General features: G+C 44.5%; 1 protein-coding gene across 3 annotated transcripts in view; it reads left to right on the top strand.

Moving 5' to 3' along the window:
* Positions 1 to 23,263, top strand: part of LOC127634502 (fibrinogen C domain-containing protein 1-like) — a 164,216-nt gene that overhangs the window by 79,188 nt on the left and 61,765 nt on the right. For all 3 annotated transcript variants that reach the window (XM_052114112.1, XM_052114103.1, XM_052114094.1), the window contains 2 exons: positions 4,986 to 5,145; positions 9,686 to 9,822. In XM_052114112.1, coding sequence (XP_051970072.1) covers positions 4,986 to 5,145; positions 9,686 to 9,822 — 297 coding nt within the window. The remainder of the gene's footprint in view (positions 1 to 4,985; positions 5,146 to 9,685; positions 9,823 to 23,263) is intronic.

Raw genomic sequence — 23,263 nt, 5'->3', positions numbered from 1 at the left:
GACTGTGTAGTTCCTGGATGCGGTCAATATCTCGCCAAATCTGACGGTCATAGACGCTGCCTCGTGTGCCTGGGCAGCGATCACACTGTGGCAGCATTTGTGGATGGTACATGTACTCACTGCAAGAATATGACCATGGCAACATTACGGTCTCGGCTTTCATTTCTTAAAGTGAATGCCACTTCAGCCGCCCCCCCGCGTCACTCCTTCTTCCCACGGGTTTGAGGATGACCCGGCTGGTGATGGAGGCGATTTGGGGATGGGAGTGGGCTCGGTTTCGCCGGGTACGTCCCCACGAACCACCCACTCCCAGCAAGCTCACTTGCTTCCATTCGGGCTCGATTGAGAATGCGGGCTAGCAATGAGGGGAACCTTCCCTGAGTTGAATGATGACGTCGCGGCTGCATGGGAGAGCATTCAGGCATCTGATACAGAAGACTCGACTGGGCTGCCACCTTCAGGCTGATGCGCAGATGGCCGACATGCTTTCCTGGGCTGCTATGATGTTGGACTGGAACCCTCCGTCCTCCCCACAGCCTTCTTGGTTGACGATTGGTACCTCGGGTCAGGGCACTGCTCTCAGACACACCCCCCCTTTCTTCTCGGAGGTGCATGACGAGCTGACGAGGTCGTGGAGGGCAACTTTTACTACCCGGAACCGACCTCCTCGCTCATCCGCTCTCACTACCCTTGACGGTGGGGTGGCCCATGGGTACACGGAGGTCTCCCAGGTGGATAGAGTGGTTGCGATCCACCTGTGCACCGAGAACTCCAGTACTCCCCTCCAAGGCCTGTAGGATGATGTCATCGCTGACCTCGAAAGCCTACAGCGCCACTGGTCAGGCCGTCTCCGCCCTGCATGCCATGGCTCTCCTGCAGGTCCGGCAAGGCACTTATAGATCTGCACTTGGGTTGTCACTTGGGTAGTCCTGACCCTGACGTGCTGAAGGAACTGCGCTCTGCCACCGACCTCGCTCTCAGAGTCATGAAGGTCACAGCGTGGGCACTCGGGCAGGCAATGGCTACCCTCGTGGTCCAGGAATGTCACCTGTGGCTAAACCTGGTTGAGATGCACAAAGTTGACAAAGTCCGCTTCCTCAATGCTCCCATCTCTCAGATTGGTCTCTTCGGCGACACCGTTGATGACTTCGCCCAGCAGTTTTCAGTGGTAAAGAGGCAGACAGAGGCATCTCTCACAACGGAGGCATCTCTCACATCATGCCATGGCGCCGCCCCAGCGCAGCCCACACCCCATCTGCCCGCCAAGGGCGTCACCCTGTGGCTTCGTCAGCCAGACAACAGGCAGCTCTGCCTCAACCCAGGCCCAGCTGTCAGCTCCAGCGTTGAGCGCCTCGCAGGCGGCGTACAACCCCAGTCTACAGGACCCCCTCTAGGACCCGGAAGGCTCCTAAGCACTCCTGAAATGGAAGGCAGTCAGATGTTTGCTCCGGAGCTGGTACCAAGACCACTCCGTCCCTCGGTGGAGGGCCGGGAGGTAAATCCTTATTTTCCTTATTATGGTACCCACATTGTTAATAAAAGAGCGATTTCCTCACTTCCTGGGTCACCCAGCCAGTGTGCGCCATTCTCGCGGCACCTCGGCACCAAAAAACCACAGTCCTGGTTCCCCGGACGCAGTTACTTTGCCTCCGGTGCCGCAACTGTCCACCCCCGGCAGCCCGGCGCTGATGAGTTCCGAGGACGTCTTCACAGGACCTCCTCCTCAGTCTCTAACCCGCCCCCTGCCGGGTGCGTGGAGGTATGTTTTTTGAGCCTCTTGTCAGCACCCAAGCCTCGGGACGCACTTTTGCCTCCCGACACATTATTACCTGCTCCCCTCCACTGCAAAGCCCCACCCAGTATGTCAAAAATAATCATCACCCTAGTGCCACTCACACGGTGCTTGGATGCATGGCTTTCGCCACCCAACCCGTTGCGCTGGTTGGCCAGGACTATCCGACTATCCCGCCAGGCTCTTGCATCGTTTCAGCGATATTCGCTCCACTTCGATGCACAGCAAAAATGCCAGCACCCGAGGTACGGAGATCACAACTCTGCTACTCAAAGATGTGATAGAGCCTGTCCCTCCAGCTGAGATGAAGAAGGGTTTCTACAGCCCTTACTTCATCGTACCCCAAAAATGTGGGTTGTGTCCACTCATGGATTTGCGAGTTCTCAACCGGGCTTTACACAAACTCCCATTCAAAATGCTCACGCAGAAACAGATTCCATTTTGCCTCCACATCGACCCTTCCTATTGTTCGCGTTCAACAGCCAGGCGTATCAGTACAAGGTCCTCCACTTTGGCCTGGCCCTCGCGTCTTCACCAAGGCACCTCAGCCATCTAGGGCTTCAGGTCAACTGGGAAAAGAGCAAGCTCGCCCAGGTCAGAGCATCTCTTTTCTCGGTATGGAGTTAGACTCGGTCTCAATGTCAGCACGCCTCACGAATGAGCGCACACAGTTGGTGCTAAAGTGCCTCGCTCTCTTCGAGCCTGGCACAGCGGTTCCTCTAAAACAGTTCCAGAGGCTCCTGGGGCATATGGCATCCTCAGCCGTGGTTGTGCCACTCGGGTTGATGCCAGACCTGCTGTCATGACAGGTGTCACTCAGCAGAGAGTGGAGGCTCCACCCCCAGGCCGTCCAGCTGATTTTGGACTGGTTCGGCATGTCACAGATAGATCTATCATAGTATCTATAGGAGTGGTGGTGGCGTAGTGGCTAAAGTGGTGGTGGCGTAGTGGCTAAAGCACAGGGCTGTTAATCAGATGGTCGCAGGTTCTAACCCCACGGCCACCACCGTTGTGTCCTTGAGCAAGGCACTTAACTCCAGGTTGCTCTGGGGAGATTGTCCCTGTAAGTCGCTTTGGATAAAAGCGTAAATGCATAAATGTAAATGTAAATCTCTTTGCCTCCCAAGACAACTCCCACTGCCCGCTCTGGTTCTCCCTTTACCAGGCAGCTTTACGCCCTAATATGGCGCTTGTTTGCAAATTGGTGTTCTTCCCGGTCTGAAGAACCGCAGAGATGCGCAGTTCGGTCAGTGCTTTCATTCCTGCAAGAGAGGCTGTCCCCCTCCACTATGAAGGCATATGTAGCCACTATTTCTGCCCACCATGACGCAGTGGACGGTAAGTCCTTGGTTATCAGGTTCCTTAGAGGTGCCCGGAGACTGAATCCTCCCCGTCCAAGCCTGTTCCCCTTCTGGGATCTCTCTCTCGGGCCTTCAGAGAACCCCCTTCGAGCCGCTTGACTCAGTAGAGCTCAAGGCCCTCTTCTTGAATATGACCCTCCTGATAGCACTTGCTTCCATCGAGAGGGTTGGGGACCTTCAAGCATTCTCTGTCAGCAACACTGGCCTGGAGTTCAGTCCGGCAGATACCCACGTCATCCTAAGACCATGACCGGGCTGCATGCCCAAGGTTCCTACGACCCCCTTCAGGGACCAGGTCGTGAACCTGCAAGCGCTGCCCTGGGCTGAGGCAGACCCAGCCTTTTCGTTGCTGTGTCCGGTACGTGCTTTGAATATCTATTTGAAGCACACACAGAGCTTTAGATGTTCTGAGCAGCTCTTTGTCTGCTTTGGTGGATGGCGGAAAGGGAACGCCATTTCCAAACAGAGGTTAGCCCACTGGGTTGTTGACGCCATCTCCCTGGCCTACCAGACCCAAGACATGCCCGCCCCCTTGCAGGTTCGAGCACACTCAACATGAAGTGTGGCATCCTCTTGGGCACTGGCCAACGGCACCTCCCTAGCAGACATCTGCAGAGCAGCGGGCTGGGCAACACCCAATACCTTTGCGAGATTCTATAATCTCAGAGTTGAGTCAGTCTTGTCCTGTGTTTTGTCAGTTCCGAGCCGGTATAACTTGGTAACGCGGAACAACTAACCTGGTGTACCGCTTCCATTCAGCGCCTTTCCCCTCCACTGAGGCAAACACGTTTGCTCTAATCCCAGGAGATACCACTAACTTGGCTCCCTGAATGACTCCTCGCTAGCCCTCTGGCCTGCAAATTCAGTGGAAGAATTTTTGACCAGACCCACTACTAGTTTAAAGTACTCTGTACTGGGGTAGGGCTCCACAGGCCTAATTCCCTCTTCAGGCAACTCCCTGTGATGAATTTTCCACGGTACGGTCCCCCTGTCGGCAGACTCGCGTCTCTCTTCCCCAGCAGCTGTGTTTGTATAGCTCCTCCCTTACTAGGTAGGACCTACCACCATGCCACTCCCATGTGTGGCTTAACAACCCTCGTCATGTATTGGCCACATGTTACCTCCCCCCAGCCTGGGCAGGATGTGGTCTCCACAAAGTATTTTCCCCCTGAAAGACTAGGAACGGAAAAGAATGCCTTCCCTGATGCATTTTAAAGCGTTAAGTTAGCCCCAGCCACTTTTTGATCTATGGCGAGAAACATAGAGAGAGAAAAGGCCACGGCTGGCTGGCCTGGTCCCATGATTGTCATGTTGCTTGTTCCCCCTCAGTGGTGCTGGGAACCCAAGAACTGTATATGAAAATTTGTTGGACCATTGGGGCAGGTTACGTGTGGCCGATACAGCTGCTTCTAGCACGCAGTAGCTTGCTTGCACCTGTGTCAGCAGTTCATGTAACACGGTCTAGTGCATGGCATTTTTAAATAGGACACCTTGTGTCACTACATTCGACACAACGTCGAGTGAGTGACAGAAGGGTTACGTTATGGTTACTGTTGTAACCTCCACTCCCTGATGGAGGGAACGAGACGTTGTGTTCCCCTTGCCACGACGCTAGACCTACTACTGTAAACGGCTGAACCTTACTGTTGGCTCCTCTGTCTGCCTGTCTGCCAATTTCTCATTGGCCTTTTTTCAAATCCAGATGTACACAAGGCCCTCAATAAAGACCATTTGTGTCACTACATTCGACACAATGTCTCGTTCCCGCCATCAGGGAATGGAGGTTACAACCGTAACCATGACGTTTTTGTGTGTTTGTGTGTATGTTACAGCTTCTGTCCGAAAGCCAGATTAACATGGTGAAGATTGTGAACTCCATAAGCGATGCTCTCAACTCCATGCAGAAGGATACGGGCGGTCTCAAGGCCAGAGTGAAGGCTGACCTTCAGAGGGCACCAGTCAGAGGCGTTCGCCTTAAAGGCTGTGCTAACGGTAAGTGATTCAGCCTGTCAAATTTGTTCATGGTTTTACCACATCTGTGTCCATTGCAAGGTTACTATCATAAAGTATAAATGCAAAAAAATATATATATATATATATATATATACAGTGAGGAAAATAAGTATTTGAACACCCTGCTCTTTTGCAAGTTCTCCCACTTGGAAAACATGGAGGGGTCTGAAATTGTCATCGTAGGTGCATGTCCACTGTGAGGGACATAATCTTAAAAAAAAAAATCCAGAAATCACAACGTATGATTTTTTAACTATTTATTTGTATGATACAGCTGCAAATAAGTATTTGAACACCTGAGAAAATCAATGTTAATATTTGGTACAGTAGCCTTTGTTTGCAATTACAGAGGTCAAACGTTTCCTGTAGTTTTTCACCAGGTTTGCACACACTGCAGGAGGGATTTTGGCCCACTCCTCCACACAGATCTTCTCTAGATCAGTCAGGTTTCTGGGCTGTCGCTGACAAACACGGAGTTTGAGCTCCCTCCAAAGATTCTCTATTGGGTTTAGGTCTGGAGACTGGCTAGGCCACGCCAGAACCTTGATATGCTTCTTACAGAGCCACTCCTTGGTTATCCTGGCTGTGTGCTTCGGGTCATTGTCATGTTGGAAGACCCAGCCTCGACCCATCTTCAATGCTCTAACTGAGGGAAGGAGGTTGTTCCCCAAAATCTCGCAATACATGGCCCCGGTCATCCTCTCCTTAATACAGTGCAGTCAGCCCTGTCCCATGTGCAGAAAAACAACCCCAAAGCATGATGCTACCACCCCCATGCTTCACAGTAGGGATGGTGTTCTTGGGGTGGTACTCATCATTCTTCTTCCTTCAAACACGGTTAGTGGAATTATGACCAAAAAGTTCTATTTTGGTCTCATCTGACCACATGACTTTCTCCCATGACTCCTCTGGATCATCCAAATGGTCATTGGCAAACTTAAGACGGGCCTTGACATGTGCTGGTTTAAGCAGGGGAACCTTCCGTGCCATGCATGATTTCAAACCATGACGTCTTAGTGTATTACCAACAGTAACCTTGGAAACGGTGGTCCCAGCTCTTTTCAGGTCATTGACCAGCTCCTCCTGTGTAGTTCTGGGCTGATTTCTCACCTTTCTTAGGATCATTGAGACCCCACGAGGTGAGATCTTGCATGGAGCCCCAGTCCGAGGGAGATTGACAGTCATGTTTAGCTTCTTCCATTTTCTAATGATTGCTCCAACAGTGGACCTTTTTTTCACCAAGCTGCTTGGCAATTTCCCGTAGCCCTTTCCAGCCTTGTGGAGGTGTACAATTTTGTCTCTAGTGTCTTTGGACAGCTCTTTGGTCTTGGCCATGTTAGTAGTTGGATTCTTACTGATTGTATGGGGTGGACAGGTGTCTTTATGCAGCTAACGACCTCAAACAGGTGTATCTAATTTAGGATAATAAATGGCGTGGAGGTGGACATTTTAAAGGCAGACTAACAGGTCTTTGAGGGTCAGAATTCTAGCTGATAGACAGGTGTTCAAATACTTATTTGCAGCTGTATCATACAAATAAATAGTTAAAAAATCATACATTGTGATTTCTGGATTTTTTTTTTTAGATTATGTCTTTCACAGTGGACATGCACCTACGATGACAATTTCAGACCCCTCCATGATTTCCAAGTGGGAGAACTTGCAAAATAGCAGGGTGTTCAAATACTTATTTTCCTCACTGTATATATATTATATTATATTATATATAACAAAACTAATACACATTTACATGCCTTTTAAGTTAACCAAAATAAAATCAAAATAACCTAGAATTATTATATATATATATTATTAAAGAAATGTTTTATTTTATTTTATTACTTTTTTTGTTACGTTATGATTTTAAACTTTTAAACTCTCCTGTATTAATAAATGAACATGCCACTGCCGTTTGACCTCATACCTCATTGACCTCATTCTAACCATGGTTATAAACACCATCATAAAGAGTGCAAAACAGGTAGTTGTGTACACTAGTTCTGTGTGGGACTGTTCTGTGCATTCTGTGTAGTGTGATTCACAAACTAATGATTCTTATGAGCTGGTTATTTTAAATCTGCAGTGCAAGACATACAGAATGGCCAGTGTAGCCATTATATCTCTGTTATTGCGCAATTCTGAACATATTTCTCTTGTGACTCGGTTCTTTTGAGTGAATGAAAAACGTACTGAACCAATTATTACTGAATGGTTGTTGATTTGACAATGTGTACTTAAGACACATTATTCGTTTTGCTGTAATTTGTGGTATTTTATAAGAATAAATAAAATATGTTAATTAAAAAGTCTGTGTAAACACACCTTTTGCAAGATTCTGTTCTATTAAAATATGAAATTTGGTAACAGGCTGCTGAGGGCAGGAAATCCAATTAGAATTGAATTTATTTCCAAAAATGTCTTCCATAAAGTTATCAAAATAATTTTTAATGGAACCGTTATAGAACCGTGATCGTTAAGAGGAATCGGAACTGGAATCAATAAAATCCTTGAAATTTAAATTCAGCTGCTCTGATGAAATTCAATTGCTCTTATTCAGAAGAAGACTAACAATAAAAACTAAATGTAGGCCTACTGAAAAATAAAACAAAAAAATTAACAAAACTAAACTTAAACTAAGTTAAACTAAAACTGACAAACATCTAACAAACAACAAAAATTAAGAAAAAAAAAAGTAAACTATTATAACTTTGGTCCATTGCCATTTTCTCCACTTTATGTTTCTTTCATTGTTTATCCACATGTCCACCACTGGCATATGGGACACCCATAGAGTGATAGAGTGATACTGAAGTGATTCTACGCACAGACGCCACATCAAAACAGCAAAAATACTGTGTATAAACAGACCTTTTAATGCTGCACATTTGGAAATGTTTTTAAAAAAGGAATCACAATCACGGGAAATAATGTATCATGCAATTATTGATTCAAGTACATTGGGCCAGATTAAAGATGCTGTGGAAACTTTTGTCTATCCAACTGCTTTCTCCTTGATGAGAAGGAAAGTTTTTATAATGAGGTCCATTCTGGAATTGCAGAATAATTTTATCCTCCCATTTATGTGATGGTCAATTGATTACTGAATGGTCAGATAGACAGCACCGGCTTTTACCATCCAGACAGCAGAGGACACTCTACCAACCACTACTTGCATCCCTGTAGTCACTTTCCAATATCTTTCAAAGAATGCAAATAATTATTTTTACTATTTTATCGTTATCCTTAAAGTTTTAAGCATTGGCTTACTAACATATACACATACATACAGTGTAATATTCGTAAAACATACTACACTATTATATTGCTAAACATTTTTGGCATACGCACATTTATCATAAAGTCAGAGGAGGATGGGCTCCACCAGCTAAGTCTGATTCCTTCAAGGTTTTTCTTGTCGTCATCAATTGTGGGCAAGACTCCCTATTACTACTCGCTAGGGTCCACTATCCACTCATCACTCCCTCTGTTTATCAGTTTACCATCTCAGCAGTCTCTGAAATTATTTATCTGGATTTACCTGCTTGTCCATCGTACCTGCACCCTGGAGTGAAATTTTCGACTCCCACATTCTCAGCAACACAACATGCCTTTAGCATACTCTGACATCACCTCCTCAGAGTCACAAGCTCTCCAGTACTCGAGCAGAGGCACTCTAATCCTCCCACTGTTGACTCAGTGACTTGCTCTTGATCAAGAGAACATCACACAATTTCATGAAAAACTGTGTTTAAAGTGCGCGTATTAACATTGCCTTAGTTTTGCACCTCCACTTATCCTAATTTCTTATCAGTCGAGTTGCTGGGATCTGGAGGAAAGTGTCTGTGTTAAATTGTGCTCTCAGGAAACCTAATGCATCTGAAAGCATTTTACCGTTTTACTTTTAAGGCCCTGATGTGTCTTCTGGAGCCACAGGTGTGGTTTGTAATGAAGCAGACTCTTGTATGCAAGTGTGTGCCAGTGAGGCGAGAGTGTTTTCTATAATCAAGGAAAAGGATAGCTCTTGTGGGAACAGAGACCAGTGTACTGAGATGCACCAGCTGCCTTGAAAAACTGGCATAACATCATGTTGGCTAACATAAAGCAATATTATTTTGGACATAACAGTAAAACAGCCTTGGCCTGGCTTAGCTATTTGCTATCCTGCAACCATGGGTGATCTATTTATCTTTCTCAAAATAATAAAATGCAATAGAATGAAATACACTTTCAGCAGGGTACACTGTAAAAATGTTTGTCTGGAAACCTAAAATGTGCTTCATAATGTAACATGTAAATTAACTGGTTCTATTCAAGTAAGAAAATGTATTTAATATGACCAGATCAACCTGAATACATTCGGTTGTCACACCAATTAAAGTTATTTTAAGGGTCAGAGCAGGTAGAAATAGCTCCTTAAGGTAAAGCTTGCACATTTTCACCTTTTTTAGTTTATAAATGGAAATTAAGTTTACACTGTTGCACATACAATGCATACACTTTCAGTTTCTTTCTTTCCCAGGCTCTCGTCCACGTGATTGCAGTGATATATATGCTAGTGGTCAGAGGGAAGATGGCATATACTCTGTTTTTCCCACTCATTACCCTGCTGGCTTTCAGGTCTATTGTGATATGAGCACTGATGGAGGTGGCTGGACGGTGAGTCACATTAACACACTACAACACACATACACTTTTGTTTGTGTAAGTTTGCTGCAATACACACTGCCTGAAGACAGGATCATGTTTCAGTGGCTTTTATTTATTTAATTAATAAATAAATAAATAACAAGTATGAAACGTGTCCAAAGAAAGAAAAGGGTTGTGGTTCTAGGGAAAAGAGGTATTTATGTGAGTGAAGCGTCTGTTTTGTCACTATACCTGGACTTTATTGACACCTTATGCATACACAGGAAGAACGGCCTCCACAAAAGGACAGATGTTGGATGTCATGCTGTTTTCCACTTTCATGCTCCATGTGTTGGTCGCTTCTGTTGTGTCCATCAAGGATGTAACCGCATATCCATATGTAATAATTTAAGAATCAATGACTGAAAAACCCATATTATTCGACAACTTATTGGAATATTAAAGGGTTAGTTCACCCAAAAAATTCAATCTTCTCATGATTTACTTAACTTTAATTAAATTTGGAAATCCCATGTATTGCTATCAGGTAATCCATCTTACTTTTTTATCGGTTTTTCAAAGCAACATTAGATTGGATCACCCTGATCCAGATACAAACTTTTCAATATTACCAAATCCAGATTACCAGTGCTCTACATGGGACTACATAACACAATATAGGCTACTATGTAAAGAACAACAGGTAGAATATCCAGCATGGGGTCACTTTAAATGTTTTTTTTTAAGAGAAAATACTTGTTTGCTGTCCTTTTCTGCATATCGCGGCGCAGTTTATGGTCCATTCTGCATAACGTGTCAGCTCATTTTTGCTTATCGTGGCCCATTCGGCACATTTCCAAGCCCGCTCGATTATCCCACTGGCAAGTCTGCCCCTGATCGGCCCCAAAGTGAGTCGGCCCACCGGAAAAATGTCCGGTATGCCAGGTCCAGCCCTGCCTGGAGTTGTGTGGATTACTTGTATACTGCCTAAATATGCCTTTTGGACCATCAAAAAGCCAGCAGACTGATAGTACCCATATACATGCATTGTATGGACAAACTGAGCTGAAATCTGCTAATAAAAATCTTCACTTCGGTTCTGCTGAAGTAGGAAAGCCATACACATCTGGGTTGGCTTAAAGGTTAGTAAATCATGAGAGAATTTTCATTTTTGGGTGAACTAAACCTTTAAACGGAGCTTGTTCCCTCAATGTCTAGGGTGGTTACAGCCATGGGAACATTTTCCTTGAGCTGAAGATTGGAAGGTCAGGGCTACAATGATTTCTGGTGAAAAAACAAAAAAAAACTATTACCTTACCTCACACTCTCTTAGTCTTGTGCCCACACAAACTTAATGTGCATTTATTCGCTTTCACAGATTTATCAAACCACACAAAATGTACTTAGTTTATTTAATCAATCACATTTCCAGGTCTCTCTGATTTAAAACTAATTTTAAAATACAAAATGTGGTAGGTTAAAAGCAACAAAATATGCATTATATATCATATCCATTCTCTATTAACATCAATATACAACTAATCCTCTGTCTAGTCTGGTAATCAAATGTGCATATACTGTAGTCTTTACTGAGATTCTTTAAAGAATTAAATGCTCTTTTAAGGCGATGAAAGCGATTAAAAGTATCATGATAGCACTTAGTAAGATTGGTATCTTGATGGTGATTATATGCTTTATATCATTATGAGTTATATCTTTATATCAGTCATGCTACTCTCAGTTTTGACATAATACTTTGTCTGTCCACTGAGGTCTCTACATAGGATTTGGTCCTGCAGACTATGAAGGCTGTTCTTTCCTGAACTTCCCATCAGGGATCAATAACATCTATATGTACATCTATCCATCTGGTGTACTGTATATACAGTCCACAAGTCATCCTTTCGTACAGAGAGGTCCACAAGTCCTGTGAGTAAAAAAAAGTTTCAGGATTGTGAAAAATAAAAATAAAGAAACATTGTAATGTAAAATGAAGAACATTTAATATTCTGGAATTTTGCTAAACAAATGAGTACATTTGTGACAAGGACCATGTTTTCTCCATTGTACAAAAGTACAGATTGCCTTGCTTCCTTTAACGCACACAAGATGGAACATTATCTCTGGAACATTATCATTTCACACTGGTATAATATAAACCATCAGGTTTTTGCTCTTGCAGAGTCCATGCCAGCCCAACGGCATCCTGTTATTAAAGCAAAATAGGGACAAACTAATTTCATGTTAATTTCACTCAGATTGGTATGCATTTAATTTGTAATTAAAATTGTATTCAACATTTTTTAAGAATGCACAATAAAAGCATATTCACTAGTGGTATTTGACATTGGGATGCTTCTTTATGTAAATTACCAGTTTAAGGCTTACTCAATGGCTTACAAAACTGCAGAATTTATAATATGATATGTCTGTGAATGTTTGAGTGTAAAAAAGCAAGCGAGAGAGAGAGAGAGAGCAAGAGAACAATCGAAAAGGGAGTGATTTAACCTTCTGCATTGCCTTGATCCTCGATAGACAGTGCATATCTTCAGATATTGCAGTTAGCACAGATGGCTGTGGTTTCTCTTTGCCCCATTACTGGTGAATCAGAGCTTTACTGCTAAATCTGTACACAATACAAGCTCATTACATGATTTGAATTGTGATTATATAGTTATTGAGTGTGCATCTGCATATATGACTTTGTATAGAAGAAATCTGTAACATTATAGGGTCTATTGAGAGAGAGAAAGGTGTTGGTGTATTGGTGATGGGGAAGGAATGGCTTTAGGCAAAAGAAGCTGAACACAGTCAGACTATTAGTTCTTCTCAACCGTCCTACTTTTTGTTGCTCAAGAGACTGTTACAACTGGGAAGAAGGCACACACTGTGATAGTTTGTGTATGGATGTGCTGGTGTGTGTGGAAATTGAAGGGAGACTAATGAAATGTAACAATGAAATGAGCCAAAGAGGCAAAGATGCACATGATCTGGAACACATAGAACAACAAGAGAGAAGAAACTGAAATAGATGTAAGTCTTACAGTTAGTGGAAACAAGCCTAAAACTCTGAAGGTGGAGTTTTCTAAGAATAAGTGGTCACATATTTTGACATCTTATTGAAATTTGACAGCCCATTAATATAAAATTGCTCATGCTAACAAGATAAGCAAAATAATTTCTGTTTTAAATGCTTTTAAAAATGCTTTCATGACAGTGGTCCAAGACAAGTCAACCCAAATAATTTTTTCAAACTTTCAACAACAGAAAAAAAAGTGAATGGAAAATAATGTGATGTTTGAAATGTCCTATTATGTGCGCTTTCAATAACTTTTAAAAACTGCAATTAATAGGGATGGGAATCGTAAAAAATCTGAGATCAGATATTAATGTTATTAAATTGGACACTTATTACTTATTAAAGATTTTTTTAAATAAATACAGGTTTGAATGCAATCCATTTGTTGGTTTGGTTGATTATGAACTGGACATGATGGAGTCAAACTTGCTTTTCAAATGTGAATCAACTAAAGTGTTACTGATTCACATTTAATAAATAAATAAATAACAAGTGCAAAAAGAGTCCAAAGAAAGAATAGGGTTTTGGTTCTAGGGACAAGTGGTAATTATGTGAGCGAAGCCTCTGTTCTGTCACTGTTACGTCCCTCCCCTGTTTATCGTTGTCTAGGTAGTGGGGAGAGCCACATTGTTCCCCCGAAAGCACAAAACACACCATTTATACACTGGGAGAGGGTGAATGAAGCAGACGGAAACAGTGTAGTAAAAGCATATTCACAGATTTATTACAATACCAACCGTGTACCGTTTACAATATGAAACCATCCAGAAAGAATAATATGTTCCCTTTACAAAAGGCTTCACTTTGATGTTGCGCTGCTAAGCGCTACGGGGGAACAGCTTTCGCTGTGAGCCGAGCTGAATTATGTGTGGAACACGTCAATGAACATTGACCGGAATTTATAGCCTCGGTTGATGTAATCATTAGATGCACCTGAGGCCAGGCTATAAATGGATACGTCACCAGGTGTCGTCAGAAACTCTTTTTCAGAGCTGATTCTGTTTCTGTGTGTTTCACACACCCTGTCAAAACTTTCTTTCCTCTGTTAGGAGATAGAATCAGTTAGGAAGTGTGCAGTGAACGTTGTTCTATTTTTCTCTTCTGTTTAGAAAATATTATATATATATATTTCTAAAAAAAAAAAAAAAAGAGAGAGAATGAATGAAAGCCACAAACGGTGCGTGTTCCCTCTTCTCGCTCTATAGCTGAAGACGGCACACATCAGTTTTTGCTGTTTGTTTGGGGGTAAGAGCACGCTGCTCGCGTTGCAGCAGGGCGGTGCGAGCACTGCGATTTGCTTTAACAGGCAGAGTGCGTCGTGCTCGCCTCGCTTGCTTCCGGAGTCAGCACTCACGAAAAGATCATTCGTGGGGCTCGTGCATGGATTTGGCTGAGGAGCAAGAGACGGGTTGATCCCTTCTCTCACTCTCTCCCCAAACCCAGCTGGTCCTTCACATGATCTCGAAGCGCGTTCCGACGCTTCTTCGGATCATGAGGTGGATCGCAATTCTCTTCCCGCCTCCGAGCTTTCCGTCCGCGATGAAAAATGCTCGATGTTGTTACTCGTGCGGTTGCCAGATTGGACTGGCCACGCGAAAAAGAGACCCCCAAACGCTCCAAATTAGGGGATAGATTTTATCTTCCAGTCTAAGAAAGGGAACGCCTCATGGGTCCCTTCCCTTTCTTTAATAACCTCCATGAAGAGCTTTTTCGCTCATGGAGAACCCCTAAAAAAAAAAAAAAAAAATAAATATATATATATATATATATATATATATATATATATATATATATATATATATATTTTCTTCCCGTGTTCACATACCCTCGACGTCATTATATTCGACTATCGTGGGTGCTGAGGCACGGGGTATTCAGTGATGCCGCCGGTCGAAGAGACGCTTGAGGGCTATCTCTCGCCGGGCTCGGCATCGTCACTTAAGAAGCCCTCTCTCCCCTCAAAGCCTTGTAGGACAACCTCCACTTTAGTGGGAAGGGCTTATCAAGCAGCAGGTCAGGCTGGTGCTGCTCTGCACACTATGCTGTTTTTCAGGCGTACCAGGCTGACCTCCTGGACGACCTGAGTGTGGGTTCTGCACTTGACGAGCAAGCCTCAGACCCACCTCGGTCCTGACTGAAGGGAGGCTCAAAAGCAAAGCGTGGCAAGTCGTGCTCCTTCTCCCAGGGATTGGGGACAGTCTCGCCGCCCTCGCCAGCCCCCGAAGCAAGACCTCAGGACTATAAATTCTAGTAAGAGAAAACCCTGACGGTCTTGCGCCTAGATTAGGGGGTAGCTCCCTCGGACGGGCGCGTGCTTCACTTCACCCCTCCCGGTACCCCCTCGAAGCCCCTCCATTCCCGCCACCTCTTGGTGTTTCGGGTTGCAGAGGCTTCCATCAAAATTGGGTGTTTTCGCTGTTCCTGCATTTTATTTAGGACGCAAAACACCCGACAACCCCTCAACAGGAAGTGTTAAAATATAATACCCATCTCAGAGATCCTGGCAGCGTGGAAACTTCTGCCGGATATATTCTTTTCTGTGGGTCTTATAAGGGTGTCAGGATTTAATTCTCTCGCCGCTTTTCCGTGTTTCAACGGCGTGTTCTCACTACCAGTAACCGGATTTCTTTTTATGTAAAAAAAAAACTCAATCTCCTGGTTAAAAGGGCCATGGTATGTGTTCCCCTTCCAGAGAGAGAGTTAGGTTATTACACTAAATACTTCCCGTTTCCCATGGAGGGTGAGGGGTGGCGTCTGGCTTAGATCTTAAAGCTCGAACTACCCGTGGCTATTCAAGTCCAAGATGATGCCTGTCAAGACGGTCGTGTCTCAAGCCCTACAACTCGTTTGGCTGGTCACCATCGATCTTATGACGCACTTCTATACTACTTTTAGAAGTTCTGCCACAACATGGAAAGTTCCTGAGGTTCACTTCCGGGGGCGAAGTCTTCCAGGGTCAGGTTCTTTCACTCAGCCTAGCCCTTTTTACCCGCACATTCACAATGCATGATGTAGCGCTGGCTCCTTGCGACTCCGGGGCATCTGCATTCTGAATTACGTAGACGACTGGCTGATCCTACCGCAGTTCCAGGAACTGGCAGTTCAGCACAGGGACATCGTCTTAGCTCATCTGTTTCTCTGGGGTTGAGGCTCAACGCCAAGAAAAGTGTCCTCTCTCCCACTCAGAACACTGTCTATCGGGGCATCGTATGGAGTTCAATCTCAATGCGGGCACAACTGTCTCCCGCTAGGATTGAGTCCATTCAGATCACCCTGAGCAAAGTCAGGCTAGGTCAAGGTTGCACTGTTATCAGTATCAACGATTTCCAGGTCTCAGGGCGAACGCGTCCACGGTGATCCCTCTGGACCTTCTGCTCATGAGACCGCTTTTGTTGTGGCAAAAAGCCAGGGGATTTCTTCCAAGGGCCAAATAGGGTTACGCGCCTCAGGCTTCGTTCCCTTTCTATGTGGTTCAGACCCCGGGTTTTCTGCCTTGGGTCCCACTCTAGGTGCGTCTTGTTGTCGCAGACTGCTAACGACAGACGCCTCCCTGACGGGCGGGGTAGCGGCCTTAAGTGGTCGTCCAGCTTAAGGGGATAGGAGGGTCGTCAGCTCTGTCTCGGGTTGATGGCTGTATTTCTGGCCCTGAAATACCTCCTCCTGAGGCTGCCATGTCTTGGTGCGGGTGGACAATACAGCGGTAGCCTCTTACATAAATCTTCAAGGAGACCCACGTTCTTGTCAGCTGTATTTCTGACACGTCGGATTCTCCTTAGGGCCCAGGGTAAGCTCCTGTCACTCAGGTCAGTTATATCCCTGGATGCCCGTATACGGGAGCAGATTTACGGTCCAGACAGGAAATACCAATGGGGGAGTTAACAACTCCACCCTAAGGTAGTAGTTGCCCAGAGTTCGCCAGCAAGGGTTTTTGCCTCTTACTGATAGCACCGCGCTGGCCAAACAGGGCTTGGTTCTCGGAGCTAATCTCTTCCCTCGACGGCTCGCCTTGGGCGATTCCGAACAGGAAGGATCTTCTATCTCAGGCACAGGGCAATATTTTATCCCTGCCCCAAATTGTGGAATCTTTCATGTTTGGCCCCTAAGGGTACCAACTGAGGGACACAGGGCTCTCTCCTGAGGTTATCGAGACCTTTTTAACCCTCAGAGCCCGACGGCATCGTCCACGACATCACACGGCACCTCCGATAAATATTTATATAATTTGATGAAAGTTTTATCGATTTTCTTACCGTTTTTTCCAGCAGAAAGCTAACGAGCTAGCCATCACGGGGGTGTCTTTGGTGTCTTTGTAGCCTTTACAGAAGGTTTTCTATCCAGCCCGGAACTTGTGCCTCTTTTCGGAGTTTTTCAGCAATAAATCCAAACACTTACATCCAAGATTTATCCACTTGATGTCCATAATTTATCAATTCTCCATCATTTTTGCCGCTAGCTTGATGATAGCTGCCATTTTGGATATCACATGATGCTTTGCGTGAGGTTGTTGACCAATGACAGGCTGATCCGTCTTCCACGTTGGTGTGCGTCATTACGCATGAACCAAGCTCTGATATTGTGGAGAGAGAAACGCACGGCAAAGTAGTTTTGAGGAGAGAGAGAGACGCACGGCAAAGTAGTTTTGAGGAGAGAGAGAGAGAGAGAGAGATGCGCCAGCAACAAAGTGACCATGTACCTGTGCCAACATCAGACCAAACTGAAACCAGCAAGAAGGCCTCCTATGGTAGAAGGCAATGTGTGAACTGCAAGCAGACAAGGCAGGTCAAACAGGCCACCCCCTGGAAATGCAAAGCCTGTGATGTGGCCCTCTGTGTGATTGCTGATAGGAACTGTTTTGAGGCTTGGCACCAGTGAATGAGGCAAAAAACGCCTGGACTTTTTTGGAAAAATGTAAATAGTTTTGGTTCTGTAGAAGTTACAATGTTTATTCCTGTGCTCCAGGACTCCAAAGACATGAACAAACTGTTTTCCAGAGGAAATTTGCTTAGCTTTTATTTATTTGTGTGTGATTTCAATAAATATTTGAGTGATTCAATTTCCGTTTTATTTTTTCATTTGTCTTTATGGTCCCATAACTTATTTTACATTCAGGTGACATCAATGCAACACAAATATGCTGAAAGTCCAATTTGTCTTGAAAAAAAAGAGGTGTGTCAATTGTCTGTGCACAACAGGGTTGATGTTTTACAAGCTTTTTTAGTAAATAAAACCAGACGGAAAATGAATTGTAAAAATGCCCTTAGGTCTTAAAGGGTTAAATGCCGGGCTTTTTCCACTTGGAACAAGTTTGGGTGAGATCTTAGGGCAGAAGAGGACCTCTTCGCCTCTATGAATAGCGCAATGTCTCCTCTACTTCTCCCTGAAATCACCCAGCCCCCTTGGGTCTGGACGTTAAGACACATACATGACCCAGAATGCGTCTGTATGTGTTTATTTCCCCAGTTTCTCTGCTCCCAGGAGTCTTGGCAATGTTCACCAGCAAGGGTCTTGCCTCCTAATAATTGCGCTGCGCTGGCCGAACAGGATATGTTTCTCGGAGTTAATTCCTCTCCTCGACGGCTCGCCTTGGGCGATTCCGAACAGGGAGGACCTTCTCATCCTTGAGGTCATCGAGAGCATTTCAAGTGCTAGGGCTCCCTCCACTTGGAACTGGTCTGGGTAGATTTTACAGGGCAGAAGAGGACCTCTTCGCCTCTGTTGATAGCGCAATGTCTCCTCTACTTCTCCCCGAGTCGCCCAGTCCCCCCCCCTCGGGAGGGGCTGAACGTAGAAACGCAAATGCGCCTGCATGCGTTTCCTTCTGCTAAAGTTCTTATTACAGAACCAGCTAACTGCCAGTTTGCTTCAGTTCTGGATTTTCTGTAGAAAGAACTGTCAGCGGGCACTTGCCTCGCCACTGCCAGGCTCTATTTGGCCACTGCGGTTTGCCACGGCTTGGTGGGCGGGGTGCCCTCAAAGAGGCACCCTCATTATTGCCCGGGCCTACGAGGCGCGCGGTCAAGCTTCGCCAGTAGGTTTCAGGGCGCACTCTACCAGAGGGCTCTCCTCCTCTAAAACCTTGGCTAGAGGTCTCCCTCTGCAGCAAGTTTGTGATACGGCAGGTTGTCCTCTCCGCACACATTCATTAGATTTTTATAGTTTGGATGTTTTGCCACTCCGGGCTCTTATGCCCTTGAGTCGACATCTCAAGCTCATGTCTGGACAAGTTTGTGATGCAGCAGGCTGGTCCTCTCCGCTCACATTCATCAGTCTTTATGACAAGTTTGTGTTGCGATAGGGTTCTCTTCACACACATTCATCGAACTTTGTGGGCTAGATGCTTTGCTACTCCGGGCTCTTATGCCCTTGAGTCGACATCTCAGCCCATGCCTAAACAAGTTTGTGATGCGGCAGGTTGTCCCCTCCGCACACATTCGTTGGACTTTTTAGTTTGGATGTTTTGCCACTCCGGGCTCTTATGCCCTTGAGTCGACATCTCAGCTCATACCTGAACAAGATTGTGATGCGGCAGGCTGATCCTCTCCGCTCACATTCATCAGTTTTCATGACAAGTTTGTGTTGCGATAGGGTTCTCTTCGCACACATTCATCGAACTTTATGGGTTAGATGCTTTGCTACTCCGGGCTCTTATGCCCTTGAGTCGACATCTCAGCTCATGCCTGAGCAAGTTTGTGATGCGGCAGGCTGGTCCTCTCCGCTCACATTCATCAGTTTTATGACAAGTTTGTGTTGCGATAGGGTTCTCTTCGCACACATTCATTGAACTTTATGGGTTAGATGCTTTGCTACTCCGGGCTCTTATGCCCTTGAGTCGACATCTCAGCTCATGCCTGAGCAAGTTTGTGATGCGGCAGGTTGTCCTCGCCGCACACATTCATTGGACTTTTTTAGTTTGGATGTTCTGCACTCCGGGCTCTCATGCCCTTGAGTCGACATCTCAGCTCATACCTGAACAAGTTTGTGATGCGGCAGGCTGGTCCTCTCCGCTCACATTCATCAGTTTTTATGACAAGTTTGTGGTGCGATAGGGTTCTCTTCGCACACATTCATCGAACTTTATGGGTTAGATGATTTGCTACTCCGGGCTCTTATGCCCTTGAGTCGACATCTCAGCTCATGCCTGAACAAGTTTGTGATGCGGCAGGCTGGTCCTCTCCGCACACATTCATCAAAATTGAATGGCTTAGATGTTTATGCTACTCCGGGCTCTTATGCCCTTGAGTCGACATCTCAAGCTCATGTCTGAGACCTCTCGCGTTTTTGTGAGTACACTGCACAACCGTAGGGGTCCGGACAGCCCCAAGTCGCGGCGGCGTGGGTATTGTGTTCCCGTAGCGCTTAGCAGCGTAACATCAAAGTGAAGCCTTTTGTAAAGGGAACGTCTCGGGTTACATGTGTAACCCTTGTTCCCTGAAAAGGCGGAACGAGATGTTGCGCTGCTTTGCCGCACTGGGACGTCCCAGGACTGCTCTTCAAAAAGAAGTATCTGACGACACCTGGTGACGTATCCATTTATAGCCTGGCCTCAGGTGCATCTAATGATTACATCAACCGAGGCTATAAATTCCGGTCAATGTTCATTGACGTGTTCCACACATAATTCAGCTCGGCTCACAGCGAAAGCTGTTCCCCCGTAGCGCTTAGCAGCGCAACATCTCGTTCCGCCTTTTTCAGGGAACAAGGCTTACACATGTAACCCGAGACATTTTACTATATTTCACTGTGCACATCGAACACTGCAGATGGAGAGGAAAAAGGGAACTGGACAGTGCCAAATCAAAGAAATTAATAAAAACAAAACATACAATTTTCCTAATATTTTGGTTTAGTAAGCCTACCTAAAGCAGAAAAAGAAAATGTTGAAACAAAAATCATCAACGTCCGTGACGCCGTATCTATACTATACTAACTGACCAAAGTAGAAATACAGCGTGTGGCACTTGCCCCTAACCTAGTGTGATTATACAGTAATTAATTCTATGTATGCAAAAATGTATATCACGTGACAGAACTTGATATAAAATGTATATCACTTGACAGAACTTACTCCCTTTTCCACCCAGCCAGCACAAACATTGAAACAGTCCAACAATAAGTTTACCCAGTCAAAACCCACAGTCAATCGAAACATCAAGAGAGACATTCAAAAAGCATTCGGAACAATCTGAATGCGGAGCGAGCTCCCTGTTTTGGCGTCTGCGTGCCCTTTTATATGATCGCGGGCTTCCGCTTATGGGCGTAGGCATCATGGTGACATCATCAATTCGGATGATTGGCAGTAGAGTAAACCAACCAGAATCTGCGAAAAGTTTAAGACAGAAATCGAGAGGAAAAAGGGAGAGAAAAAAAACTCCAAAAGAAATCCATTAACTTCACACAGGGACGTAACAGTCACCATACCTGGATTTTATTGACACCTTGTGCATACACAGGAAGAATGGCCTCCACAAAGGACAGATGTTGGATGTCATGCAGTTTTCATGTCATGCTTTATGTGTTGGAACATGATGATGGTTTTGTGTATATGGGTAAGAGGTGTAATTGCTGAATTTATATTTTTCTTTTGTTCCAGTGCCATCAATCCATTTGTGATACTCAGCTCAAAAAAATAAAAATCCCACATCCCAATGGAGAGGTCCTGAAAGAACTGACCTCTCCGAGCTAAAGCAACTCTCCAAAGCAAACACCTGCCTTCCTATTGCAGACTGAAGATCCATAGCAACAACAGTACCCTCCCCCAAGCTAACTCTCAAATTCCCTCTACTGTGGCAGTTTAGGGAATTTGTCCTACCCCCTGCTCACATCCATTTTTGGACATACTGTATAATAATTGATTGCATGTGTTTTCAGAGTCACAAACCGGCCTGACGACATAAGCTAACAGTGAAGTGAGTCACTGTTTTAACAAATGAAAATTAAAAGAATGTATAGAGTGAACCTCTTTAAGTCTCTAAGATGGCATACAGCTTTGCCTGAATATCAGAGTTCTCTTAATCATCAATCCTCTTGTTCTTTGGTTCCATCAGAGCATATTTCCTGCCCTCATATTTTTTGCCTTATGTTTTCATTTTGGTAGGGAACATAACATAGGAAAGAGTGAGCACCTCTTTCTGTCAGTCACCCAGGGCTCCTATAAATAGGAATGACACAATAATGCTGAACAAAGAAAGGAAGAGAAGAAAGGAGCGAAGGATGAAAATAAGAAAGAAAGGAAAGGTAGTTTTTTTTGTTTCTGTTACACTGAGAGAGAGAGAGACAGAGAGAGACAGAGAGAGAAAGAGAGGTAAAATAACTGTTTCTGCTACACTGATTTTGTCTTCAGGTAAAACCAAGCATTATATTACATGGTTACACACACACACCTAAAGCTTTGGCAGATGAGAGAATCAGAACAAGATAGAATAGAGGTGTCAGTCAAGAAAGACGTTTCCTATCTTCTCTCTTGATTTGTTCATGCATTGCAGTCTCTTTCTGTTTGTTCTCTCTTTCCCTCTCTTACTCTTCCATTAGCTGTGTTATCACACACACATGCAAGTACACTTATGCATGCAGACACACTCACACACATTATCACCTGTGGTGGTGATATTCCATATTCTGTTCATGACCCGAGCTCTGCCCCTAGATAATGTATTCCACTATTATTATTTTATCAGCTAAAAGAAGAGGACTAAAAATATGCACTCTATAAATCATTTATAGGAGCAGATCTATTAGAGTGCTACGTGATCCGGTATTATCAAATGGTGCTTTTATCAAAAGTACCCACAACTCGTCTCTGAAATATTATAAAAAGCACTAAGACCTGAAATGTAAAAGTTTCAGATTGAAAGTCAATTTGTGGACACTGCAGGGGATCCTGAACTTGGAATACAAGTTGTTTTTTCTCTTTCTGGAAAAAGGGTTTTCAATGTCTGTTTCTTAATGCTCATCCATATGTAATAAGTTGGTCGTATGTTTTGAAATGCATGTTATAGTAAGCCTCTATTTTATAACATGTTGTCCAGTGTAGGATTTTTTTTATGCGATTTTGCCATGCAAATGAGTGGTTAGAGTTCAAGACATTTTTAGAAGAAAAAAAAGAGATAAATAGACATGGAGTAAAGAAAGCACAGCAGGTTGAAATGACAGACCAGTCACTTATTTTATTAGTTTTATCTATAATAGATTGCACAAGTCCTGACCTTTTTGAAATAACCATCTTTAATATCAAACATTTCCTGATTGATCACTCCATACTAATGCAGTAATTTAGTATTCAATAAGGAAAAGAGAGAGGAGAACAGAATGAGAGAGGTTGATAAATGGTAAGTATAGACAAGAGAACATTTGTTAAAAAGAGGAACAAGGATTTAAGATCCAGCTACATCTCCA

This window comes from Xyrauchen texanus, chromosome 4, assembly GCF_025860055.1.
Source record: "Xyrauchen texanus isolate HMW12.3.18 chromosome 4, RBS_HiC_50CHRs, whole genome shotgun sequence".
Taxonomy (NCBI): Eukaryota; Metazoa; Chordata; class Actinopteri; order Cypriniformes; family Catostomidae; genus Xyrauchen; species Xyrauchen texanus.
This window is presented reverse-complemented; position numbering and strand designations above follow the sequence as displayed.